Here is a 12,188-nt window from a genome sequence, read left to right as displayed (position 1 = left end):
GGAATGTTCTAATAATTATATTCATTGGCAATAACCTTAATGAACTGCAGGATGAATGACTGCTTGGTAAACTAGATTCATTGTATCTGCCCTAGTGTACTGTGTGTCAGTGTAGATCAAAGTGCATGAGGTAAAATGTTTAAAATGATTTAGCCTTTTGAAATCGGGTGTGCTAAATTACAGGCAGGGCATTTCTGCTGTTTGATGAATGGGAACATGAAGGTTACTTGGTGGTCTGTAAACAGGTAGGGAGCCTGATAATAAACACTATGGCCTCTGTGTGTTGTTGAGTTATGGAGACAGTCTATACACCACAGTTACAAATATAAATGCTTCTCCTATCACAGAGGCAGCCTTAGATTTTTAATTAGCATGCCATTTCATATGACTGTAGACATTTCAAAGGGCTTCTTTGTGCTCACCCTTACAAATGTCTCTCTCTCTACGTTTGATGTCTGCCTGATGTAAATACAGGCAATTAAAAAGAAGCCGAGGGTTGAAGATGCACAAGGTCTGACTAATTAAAACACAAACAAAGGTACCAAGCAGAAAACACCTTATGATTAAGATCTAAAGTGTGACGATGAATCTGAGTTTCAATTAATTGTTAGGTTAAAATGAGGACAAAAGGCAAACATGTCTGTTGGTTTCAAATGAATGAAAGATAGTGAGGAATAAAAGCTGACACGCAGATAAAGAATAGAATACCTACTGGCTGAGCGGCCTTGTATATTCTATGCAGATCACCAATTATACTGAACACCTTTTAGCCTTCCTTTTGACATTGTACCATGAAAACCTTGAAAGACAAGTGACTGTGTAATTGCAGACGCAAGTGGTGGAATCTGACTGGTGTGGAAATAACTTTTCGTCCCGTTCTTGGAAAACAAATATAAAATGAAAATCGATTGGTGTGACAGAATTTGACCTGAGGGTTTACCCATGAAAAGAGAGACATTCTTTTACGGCAGTTGTGTTCAAACATGCCCTGAATACTTTATCCTGTTGAAGTGAACACACAGTACAGTAAACAAACAAAACAAAACAATAGTATCAACAGCATCAGAGGTTTGCTTTTCAGGGTCTGCTAACCCAACTATTTACCTCTTACAGATGACACATCTGTAATTACAGCTCATTGTCGTGTGGGTGTTTGGCTGCATAATGTCTTGTTTTAGGTTTTAATTCAGAGTCTGTAGAAACATAAAATAATCCAATAAAGGTGGTGATCTTAAACCAGACATGTAGGATGGTGTTATTAAGGGTTAATGACTTCAAATCTCCATCTGTATGCTGTTAGGGCTTAGTATCAGTTGGTGCTCGCGAAAAGGAGAGTTTGTGAGGGAGCATTAGTGGCGGATTTCTTTTCACCCGTCAATTCCAGAGCTAACTGTTTGTTTTCATACCTGAGCTTAGCTGTCAATCTGCAGAAACGATGAAATCTCCTGAACAAAACCACAGCGCAAGAAAAGGAGGCTGGTTGGAAGGGCTCCAAACCACACAAAGTAGCAGATAATAGAAGGCAAGGTGGAAGGAGTGCAAGGGAAAAACTAGACCGAGATAAAGACTTCAGATGTAGATACTTAGACTTGACATTTATAATTATATACTTCAGAGAATCTTTTTCTTTTCCACGTGATGCAGTACAGTAGGACATTTATAGTAATACGTATGCTATGGAAAAAATATGCAAATACACGAACATACACAAATACACAGTGTCCTGAAGCAAATAAATATCCTTTCTGTTGCATGTTTGCTCTGTTCATGTTCTTTGAGCTTCATACTCAACAGAGCTGTTTAAGTTTCCTTGCTCAGTGGCAGTTCTCTACCCCCCCCCCCCCCCCCCGCTTGAACTTACTCAAAAGAAAAAGAAAAAATTTTATGCACACACACTCTGCTTAAGCATTCACTCAAACCAGACGAAAATGTGTAGTTTCTAAATTGGAACACAAGCTGGATTCATTCTCCTGGAATCTGTTAAAGAAAAGAGAAAGAAAGAAAAAAGCTGAACACCATACTGTCGTGTTGAAACGGCAGCTTGAATTTCAAAGCAGAAAAATCAGGACTCCTGCACTGTCACAATCAATTTGAGAATGGTGTCTACATGACAGTGGTCGGGTGCACACAGACAGTCCTGTGGCAGGCAGATAAGTGGAAGCTCTTTAGGAGCAGAGCAGAGGGCAGGGCAGGGTGGCAGCTGAGACTGATTTGATGCTGGTCCTACCTGTGGTGGCCACACTCCTGCACAGACAGAAAGGAGTCCACTGTGTGAACACAGAGCCCATATTGTTGAGCCGTTCGCATTAGCTTCAAAACACGCTTATTTACTTAAAATTTTTACTTCATGGTTACCAGTTCCATGAATTGCTGGTCAGACGAGAACACACACAAAAAAAATACATTTCACAGCAAAGTCATCTTGTGTAGCTTTAGAAACATATAGGAAAAAAATGTATATATATATATATATATATATATATATATATATACATATACATGTATATGTACATTTTTATATATATAATATACATATATATACATATATATGTGTGTATATATATGTGTGTGTATATATGAAATAAACATAAAAATTTACACATTTGGATAGTATCCAAATGATTTGTGTATTTTAACTACACAGTGTATATTATGTTTCTTATATCAACTCAAACATTTAAAAACATTGACACAAATAGCACAAAACAGCATCTGTCCTGTTGCTCCAGTCAAAAATGCCTCAGTTAGCATTTTCTCCACAACACTTCAGTCAACTGTTTGCCCTGTGCACTCAGGTGAAATATGAGCCACAGTAAATCATTATTCCTCAGGCCACATTTGCCAGATGAATGCATGTCAGTGTTGGACTGTGTGTTTTTCTCCTCTAATGAATTGAGGAATTTAGCTTGTGGCAATGGAGTAAAAAAAAAAAAAAAAACTAGTTCTGCGCTCATATGTGTATGTGTACGTGTGCTATTAGGACAGAATCCTCCGTGTTTATATGCCTGTGCTCTACTATAGTTTGATATTCAACAGTATATCACACATTGCATGCAAACAAATCTGCCCTTTTTTTCATTTGAAGAGACTGTAAAATATTTACAGGGCTTTACAAAGATGAAAGATGTCATTTGTGAAAGGATGTTCTACTAAAATACTGGGAACTTTTTTTTCCTGCAGCAAAAGCTAGTTGTATTTTCACAACCATGAAAGGTGAATGGGCTGACCTGAGATTGTGCTAAGGATGTAAATGAAAACCAACATATTATTTAGCTGTGAATAGATAAAACACAGCATTAGTATTTCTGAATCTTAGAGACCATCACAAAAGAGCATGCCAGTTAGCAAATAGAGGTGTTCAGCAGCCTTTCTAAAGACACCCAGTCCAATTTATCATACAATGTTGACTGATATTTCTCAATTGCCTTCTTGTAACTTCAAAACATTATTCTTGGCTTGTTCTTTCTCATCCAAATCTCCGTTCTCCCTCTTCTAAAGAAAAAATAGAAATAAAAAAAAAGAATCTTAATGGATCGTGTAGGATGTTTCGCAGTGCTATTGACAGATACCTGCGAGAGACCTCCTAGTTGAGATATTTGTAGCATGTCCTACCAGGAGGGGATCCTAGGGTAGGTCCAGGATATGCTGGATAATGTGCCTCTTGAATGATCTAAAACACCTTGATATTATCTGAAAGACTTGATATCGAGAACCAACAAGTAAAGTAGTTTTATTCATCCTCATCATTCATTTTCTTACATACCAGTACGAATGAACTGCCTTTATTGGCGTTTATAGGCCTTTAATGAAGCTACGCTTTTCACAGAATGAATAAGAAATAGTGTTTACATATTACCACTACAAAAGTGGAAACACTGATTTATTTTATTATTATTTTTTTAATCGATGTAATGCTTAGAACACATAATTCTTGTCCATATGCACACATCCAAAGATTTTCCTTCATGCCTGTAACCAGGCTGCAGAATCACTACTCTGTTGCTTCATCACAAGCCCTACAGCTCTAGTCTGGGTTAGTCTTTAAATTCTCTTTTGGCATCATGGATTCACTGCCCTAACAAAGCTCACTCTGCTGTTTCAATGTCAGTGTGAGGTGCAATACAAACAGCTATGATACGTTGTTAGATTTAATGATGAGATGTGTACAGCTACGCAGGTGTTCATGTAGACCTTGTAAGTACAACTTTCAGTTATCTTTGCTTCTTGTTATTCCTCTTGTTTCATTGTTGTGATCTGGATTAAACTCAGACCAACTGCAGGCATTGTTTGAAAAACACTTGTTCAACAAAAGCAACAGTCTCTATTGCACAAACCAAGGAAAAAAGCACTTTCTGATGTATTTATCAGTTGTATAGATAAGATCTATGAATAAATTCTCTTTCAAAAGAATGAGATAACATCTAACTACTAATTCACACAGTAAGCCACTGCCTTCATCACTGTTTGGTCGGCTTTTATATGTGAGGGACCTTGAAAAGTTTGCATTGTTTCTGTATTTTAAGGGTACAGAAGATGGATATCTTAACATAAATGCAATGAAAGATTAATAGAACAACTGGAGACAATTATTGTTTTCATGTAATTGTATTTTGCTTTTATATACTGCCCTGCATACATACATCTGGATGCCTGGTATGTTGCTTTATATTCAAAAAGTCAAAGAATTGTGCATTTGACCACTGAAAGAACAGATGGAAGGTTTCTGTGTAAAGTTATCTTTTATTGTCAGTGTGAATTTAAGGGTCACTGCCATACCCTGTGGAGAAATGTGTTCAGGTTGAGCCTCTGACTTGGCTTTTATGAAGTAGTTTGTCTGGTGTCATGGACAGTCAGTGAAGTGCTAGAGCTGTTACATTAGCATAATTATACTGAAGAGTGAAGCTTTCTCTATCATCAAAATATTAGTCTCCATCAGTGTTCACCATGACCAGCAAAATCACAGCAGAGGAAGAGTGCTTTTATTAATACCTCTCCACATGCCAATCAGAAAATGAAGTTTTTAAAGATCTGTGCTGAGCAGGTAACATACTAGAGCAGTAAGAAGCTAATAACGTCTGGGCTGATGTCAGTTTAAGTGGTTTTAAAGTTTTGAGAAGATTCTACTTTAGACCAAGGTGATGGAAGTTTTTTAACTGAACAAGCTTATGTGTTCAGACATATAACAGGTAAGCTTGAGTACAGAGAGTAATTACTGCTAGGGATGACGTGCTTGTGAGTCACTGCTTCTTGCTTGTTAATGGGGTTTTATTGGCAAGATTAACAGCCTTTATATCACAGCAGAGGCAGCAAGCCAGGTGAAACAGCTGTTGCTCATATTGTCTTGGTTGTAAGACATCGCGGCACATTAACACCATATTACTGGAAACACATATGGCCTTGTGGCGTTGCTGAACAAGTGTGCAAATAGTAGTTAAAATCAAATGAATGCCATGAAAGCTGCTGTTATATTAGGTTTCCTGCCAATATAGATCCACAATATGAACTATTCTGATCACTGGAAAGTTAATAACACAAGAGAGAATTTGGGTTTCTTGTTTTTATCAAAGCAGCAGTCATGGCTTTTGACAGAGCTCTGTGAGCAAATAAAAATCCTATTTTGGCCACTATAGAAGGTACAAAAAGATACTGTTTGTCGCAACTCAGTTGGCCTCTTTATGTTTTTCACAGAAAGAATAGACAAAGGATCAGGTGACTGCAGTGTTCACACACGTGCATTTACTCAGACACTCGTACCTTTTATCGATTGAACCAGGGTGCAACACACATCTGTAGACACACATGTCTACGTTCACACACACTTTAGGAGAGAGCAAAAACAGAGAGCCTCAGCACGCATGGCATTCAAGCTATGTGCGGTTTGTGTGTGGATACAGCTTGGTACAATTGCAGCATTTAGACAAGTCCTAATTTACTTAGGATGGGCTTGTAGCATATGGAAGCATCCACAATAGCTAACTGATAGAGAGACAAAGAAATTCCAGTCCTCGGGTGCTAAAAAACTCAATTCAGATCTGGTCATAATGGCTCAGCTGTCTTAACCAAAGGAAGGGGAGAGAATAGGGTGCCTTGTGATTTTCCCCCTTTTCACCCTCACCCTCCCTCACTTTTCTTCTTTTTTTTTGTGCCTGAATCTTTTATCTGTGTTATTCACTTGGGACTCTTCAAAGTAACAAGCCTCCTTCTTTTTCCCCGGTACTGGACTTGGAACCCAAATTAGAGACTGCTTGATTAGAGCAACGAGGAGGGAGCCAAGAGAGAGGGAAATGTGGGTATTGGACAAAACAAATCGCACCCCTACAAAGTGCCTTTTATCCAAAGACCCCAAGGCTCAAATACCCCCGTCCCTCCCTAAGCAACCATGGCTCTGCTTGTTTTTCTCTTATCATTTATTTAGTCACTCGTTGATGCTGTCTGCCCTACTTCATGACGTTTAAAAGGGGCAGGAATCTCAAAAGGTGAATTCTGAATGGGCTGAAACTGTACAACACAGCTTTGCTGTCTCCTCCTTCTTTGAGTCAATCCAGAATTTCAGAAGATGGTCTGAGAAAAACAAGTAAAGTTCCAGCGCAGCTTGACCACTAACTCCAAGGCTCCTCTTCCTATGTCAGGCTGATATTGTCCTACTGAGCCTCGCTTGTCTACCAGGGGGATGTCACAACATGTTAGGTCTGGCCTGGCTGCTAGGGTTTATGTAGCGCCAAGGCATCTCTTAGCTGTCTGTCTCCCATCGGAAGAGCAATGTGAGGAGACATGTTAACAGGCGGACCTCAGCCCCACCGCTGTTAAAAGCCATGCAATATGCAGGAAACGGCCTCTTTTGTCAGCGGGCTGGTCAGAAACAGACCACGATTCTCCTCTTCTGTACCACCCAATAAAAGTTTTATCTGCATTTTAAACCTGCTCCATAATTTAAAGCAGGAAGAAAGAGATTTTAACACTAACCAGCCAACAAAAAACATATGCGTCTGATTTTCTGCTCAGCTGTGTACTGTCTCTAAAGTGAAATTCTTCCACTATGTTTTCATATTTACATATCTTCCATAGTCCACATTATTTTTTTAATTCTTCTTCATCTTTCAGCATTGTTATATTAAAATGTTGATAATTATGATTTAAATTGTAAAGGCCTAAGTCACAGCACAGAGGATTCTCTGGGCTTCCCACAGTTCAGTTCAGAATCTAAACAATGGACCCTGTGTTAGTATTCTTGTGGTGTCTGGGCAGGATGAGGCACCCCACACTCAGGCTAGCCCATCAGATTCTTCTGTGTACCCTTAACGCACGTAGCCCTTTACATTTACATCCACTAAGATAAAATACACATTATGTGCTGTACATTCCACTTACTTGTTGCAATGTATGGGACTTTTTGCTGTTTTGAGTCTGTGACCTGAAGCTTCATCTGGATGATGATTTTCTTCTCTTTCTACCTTTCTTCTTTCTTCTTTCTTTTTCTGTGTTCATGCCTATTCCTCCTTCTGACTGCAGTAATAATAGCAGTGATTTATTATGACATTGCCTGATGTATCTTGCTAGTGACCTGTAAAAGGCAGTTCCTTCATGGACACAGCCACAGGTTAATAAAATTGGTGCTGATTGTATCCATTTTACACATAAGCCATTCACAACAAGTGTAGTTTGGCCTTGGAAACTACACACAAGCCCAGTGAATAGCTGCTTTTAGGTGTTTTTTTTTCTTTCTTTTTTTTTCGTTAGGAGGAAAAATGGAGAATTGCAGCTCTCTTCCATTGCAGCAGGCAGTGGAGGCAGAGCAAGGCAAACTGAGGTTCAGACAAGCCTGCCAGTAAATTGCCCTGAATGGGTTCTGGAGGTTGACAGGCTCTATTAAGACAAACGGCTTTCCTCATTGGAGAGATAAAATAAATCAGGTGTTTAGTCAAATTAAAATAGTTTGAGTGGAGAGGGCCCTTGGGAGCTCTCGGAGAAACTCAAGACAGATGTGGTCAGAGATGAGAGGAAGACACCCAGGAAAGAATTCAGCTCCTGCTGGCCCCCGGCCAGACTTCGCTGTACTGTTATCTGGATCTTAATGCTTTTATCCTTCTCTTTCTCTTAGACTGTCTTTCTATGTCTCTTCAGTCTGGTTTCCTATCAGTTTTTGTGTTCCCTCAGATCAGCTTGTCACACAGGAGTGCAGTAGGACGAGGGTGAGTTACTGTCTAGCCTTTCACTGGCAATTATGTTGGCTGTGTAAGTCAATGGTAGGATCACTTAGCATTGATTAGGCGGAGGGAGTGAGCAGTGCAGCGGAGCTGCTTGCACACAGTGTGGACACGTGTGCGATAGAGAAAGCTGCTCTCTATAGCAGCTGCACAGAGAGAATGACTGTTGGCCTGTCATTGCTTTTCTTTTGCAAGTATGCACTTGCAAGAGTGACAACATGTTGCTCAGTGTTGATCAAAATGTCTCGTAGATGATATCCAAAGTGCATTCAGACCATCTACTTGGTGCACAAAATATTGTTTTTGTTACTTTTTTTGACAAATCAGATGTTTCTGCTCTAATATGTTGGTGTGACTTCCATATCTAAAAGGTGTATGGTTTCAAGGCCAGTGCAAACAGTAACTCTTAACACTTTCTCCATAACAACCCCTGGAAGTCTGACACAAGCTGCCACCTCAGTTTGACAGCTCCCTGCAGCTCTTTGTCTGTGTGCCGGGAACAATTCCTTTCCTTTCTTCCTCTGAAAGCTGTGAACACCAGCTACAGCAAAACCGTCAACTCCAGGCTGTGTGTGACCTTAACACTTTCCAGTGAATTCACTGCAGTTGGTTACTGCCTGTGTGGTTCCTTTTGTAATAGATATTGTGTACACTACAATAGCCCAATATGATGATCGTTGTGTGCACCATGGTCATTTGTTTATATTTAGCAGTATACAAAGTCTGGACCCTTCTGCAGGTTTATTCCAAAAGCCTACACCCTGGTATCTAAAAGTTTTGAGTACTTATATTTCTGTCAGGTATGTGTGACACGTACTTGTATTTATGTTCATGTGCTTATCTGTTCCACTCCTTACCTGGCTCTATGTCACCCCTCTCTAGGTACTCCAGAGAGCTTGGCAGAAAAGGAACATCAGCTCTCCACAATGATCACCCAGCTGATCAGCCTGCGAGAGCAGCTTCTGGCTGCCCATGATGAACAGAAGAAGCTCGCCGCCTCACAGATGGAGAAACAGAGGCAGCAAATGGAGTTGGCTCGTCAGCAGCAGGAGCAGGTAACTGCTCACTGTTTCTCTTTTCTCACAGTCACAGTTTTACTCGTTCTATCTTTCTGTATTTCCGCTGTGAACTCTCTCTCTGTCTTTCCTTATTTATTCTCCGTCCACCTTCATTGCTGTTTATTCTATTATCCCTCTCATATCAGTAATAAACCCTATTAAATACAATTGTAACAAACTGTCACTTTACCATTACATTTCATGCCCAAGATGTGCCAATAAAATCTTAATTCTTGGAAGGAATCTAGAGTAATATTAGATTGAAGAGATGTTACACTCTTTATTGCCTCAGATATTTTGGTCATGCTCTCTAACCCACATTTATGCTGTGTGGTTGGGAAAATGTTATTATGACTTGTATTAACAAATGCGAGGCAATGTGTGAATTAAACGTTATATTAAACATGGAAGCCCTCTATATCTGATAAATCGACTCCTATTAGAACAAGCCTGGCATTAGATTTGCAGCACAAATCAGGCCAATGAGCCATATTGTACAAATCAGCAAATTAGCACAGGCCATGAAGTGTGTTAATGTCTGGGAAGAAATAAGGACACAAACTATCCACAGAGGCGACACTTTTATTATCACCAGCCACCCTAATGGCTATGAGTCAATTATCAGCAAGGAGTTCACTCAGAGTTTTCTCAGCCCACTCTCAGACCTTCCTGTGGTAAATGAAGAGATAGACCATATAGCTTGGAGTGATACATTTGGTCATAGTACACTAATAATACATTAACGGTATTGATTTCTTTTTCAATCAATGATGTTCATCTGCAAACTACACTCCACTCTTTAGGCTTTGTAGACATTGCAGCATGAATGAGCAGCGGTATAAAATATTTGATCTTATTTTAAAATGGAAGAATATTATTAAAATGGAGGAGCGAGCGGGAGAGATGGTGGATAGAGGGAGAGCCCGCTGAGAGCTAGAATGTCATCAAGCCATCAAGATACAACACAGTAATTAACTGTTGACACTCGTGAGGAAGCCAGCACAAATTAATCTTGACACATTTGCAGACGGCAGATATCTTATAGTGAGCACTTTGTAATTATATTTAAAAATGAAAATTAAATGACACTTAAAACTCGGTTGTCATGCTCAATGAAGTGAGCGTGTAGATAGAGGCAGTGCTTGGATGAGAAACATTGTGGTGTGGCTGCACGTCACTCAGGGGCAGCAGGGATTTCTGTCACTCACACTCTGCCTGCACTGACAATCTCCATCATATCCACATTAGTCTGTCCTGTAAATCATTCATTCTCTCTACCACAAAATCTGACTGTGTAGCTTTGCACAGAGCATTTTATGTACGTTCATTTAGAAATAATAAAAGTTTCTTATTATCAAAAGATAATAATATTAATATTCTGACCTACTAATGTGCTTCTTTCTGATAATACTGTCATCTTATATTGTTGTATTCCCTATAATAGCAACACAATTGGCATGGGATGCCCAACTAATGTATAAAATATCATTTGACAATTGTATTTCCCCATTTTTTGTCATTGTTAGTAAGGGTAATTTGTCTTACTGTCTTTATCTCTGTTGTCAATCAGATTGCAAGACAACAACAGCAGCTTCTGCAGCAGCAGCACAAAATCAACCTCCTCCAGCAGCAGATCCAGGTCAGTGCATGCATTTCTGTTGGCCCTCACACAGCTATCACCTCCTACATTTTCAACACTGATTACTCCAACATTTCTGCCTCTTCAGTTTAATTAGCACACTACTGTTGCCACCATGAGCCAAATGTCTGGATTTTGTGGCACCGATCAATAAAATTAGAGATTAAAGTAAATATCACCGCTAACATCAGTTAGCCTTCCAATCATTTTTTTTCTCTTTTTCTATTTCCTATCTCTTTATCTTTAATTTTTCTGTCACGCTAACATTCATCATTCTCATCAAATGTTAATTGCCTGTTGGTAATCGAGAGGGCTTTAAAATATGGAGCCGAATAATTAGCACTTCTTAATGAACAAAAAAAGGGGGAAAAGTAACAACAGCTAATGAGTCCTGTTGATGGAGGGGAGCCTGGAGGTGGGGGACATGAAAGAGGCTGGTAAATGCCTCTGAAATGAGTCAGTCCCTGAAGGGCAATGCAGCATGCTTTCACACAGCACAAGAGCTGTCGAAACTTACATTGTCATCATCGCTGTGTGCCTGGCACTGTTTTTTGGATCTATCTAGTAGTTCTTTATTCCTTTAGCTGCACTCAACCTGTTATGATCATTTTAAAGTTTTTTTTGGTGCTACTCATGCCAGACCCTAACATAGTTATTGTGTTTGAGTACGTGTGTTTCATGTGGTGCAGTACAGAATGCACAGGTGAAGTGAAAGACCACCCAAGCAGCACATTACTGGATATGTTCAGACTGTACAGAGTAATCCAGGGTTGGTCACTGGCAGTGGTCAAGGCTGTGAGCCTGGCTGCCTTTGTGAAGCTAACGTTATTCTGCTGGGTGTATTTGGTGTCAGGCACTCCCTTCTCCATTTACCTCCTCCTCCTGTGCTCGTTCCTATAACTGACAACTCTTCCTATCCTCTCCTTTCTTTAAACATTTACTTTGCAACAAATTGTTCCTACAGCAACAACATCTCATTGAGCATCTAACTGTTCAGCATTTCCAAAGGAATTTTCACCTTTTAACACTTGCTATATTTTGCTGAGCAGCAGTTTCTTCTCACGTGGACCATCATAAAACCACAAAACATAAAAGTTTGTTTTTATGATTTCTCAAAAGCAAAAAAAAATAAAAAAAGATTTAAACTGCAATACACACAAAAGCTGATTTATTTAAAATGCCTCTTTTCAGAAAGAGAACGGTTATAATCTTGGGATACTTTGTGAGAAGCAAATCATCTCAACTTTTCAAATATCAGACATTCGACATTTATTCCACTCCACTAAA

General features: G+C 39.4%; 1 protein-coding gene across 6 annotated transcripts in view; it reads left to right on the top strand.

Annotated features, from left to right (window-relative positions):
• The window catches only part of sox6 (SRY-box transcription factor 6), a 129,776-nt gene that overhangs the window by 66,486 nt on the left and 51,102 nt on the right, over nt 1–12,188 (top strand). For all 6 annotated transcript variants that reach the window (XM_072380650.1, XM_072380652.1, XM_072380654.1 and 3 more), the window contains 2 exons: nt 9,087–9,259; nt 10,833–10,901. In XM_072380650.1, coding sequence (XP_072236751.1) covers nt 9,087–9,259; nt 10,833–10,901 — 242 coding nt within the window. The remainder of the gene's footprint in view (nt 1–9,086; nt 9,260–10,832; nt 10,902–12,188) is intronic.

This window comes from Leuresthes tenuis, unplaced genomic scaffold (genome assembly GCF_036924035.1).
Source record: "Leuresthes tenuis unplaced genomic scaffold, fLeuTen1.0.hap1 SCAF_2, whole genome shotgun sequence".
Taxonomy (NCBI): domain Eukaryota; kingdom Metazoa; phylum Chordata; class Actinopteri; order Atheriniformes; family Atherinopsidae; genus Leuresthes; species Leuresthes tenuis.
Note: the sequence above shows the minus strand (reverse complement) of the source record. Positions and strands in the feature narration are given on the sequence as shown.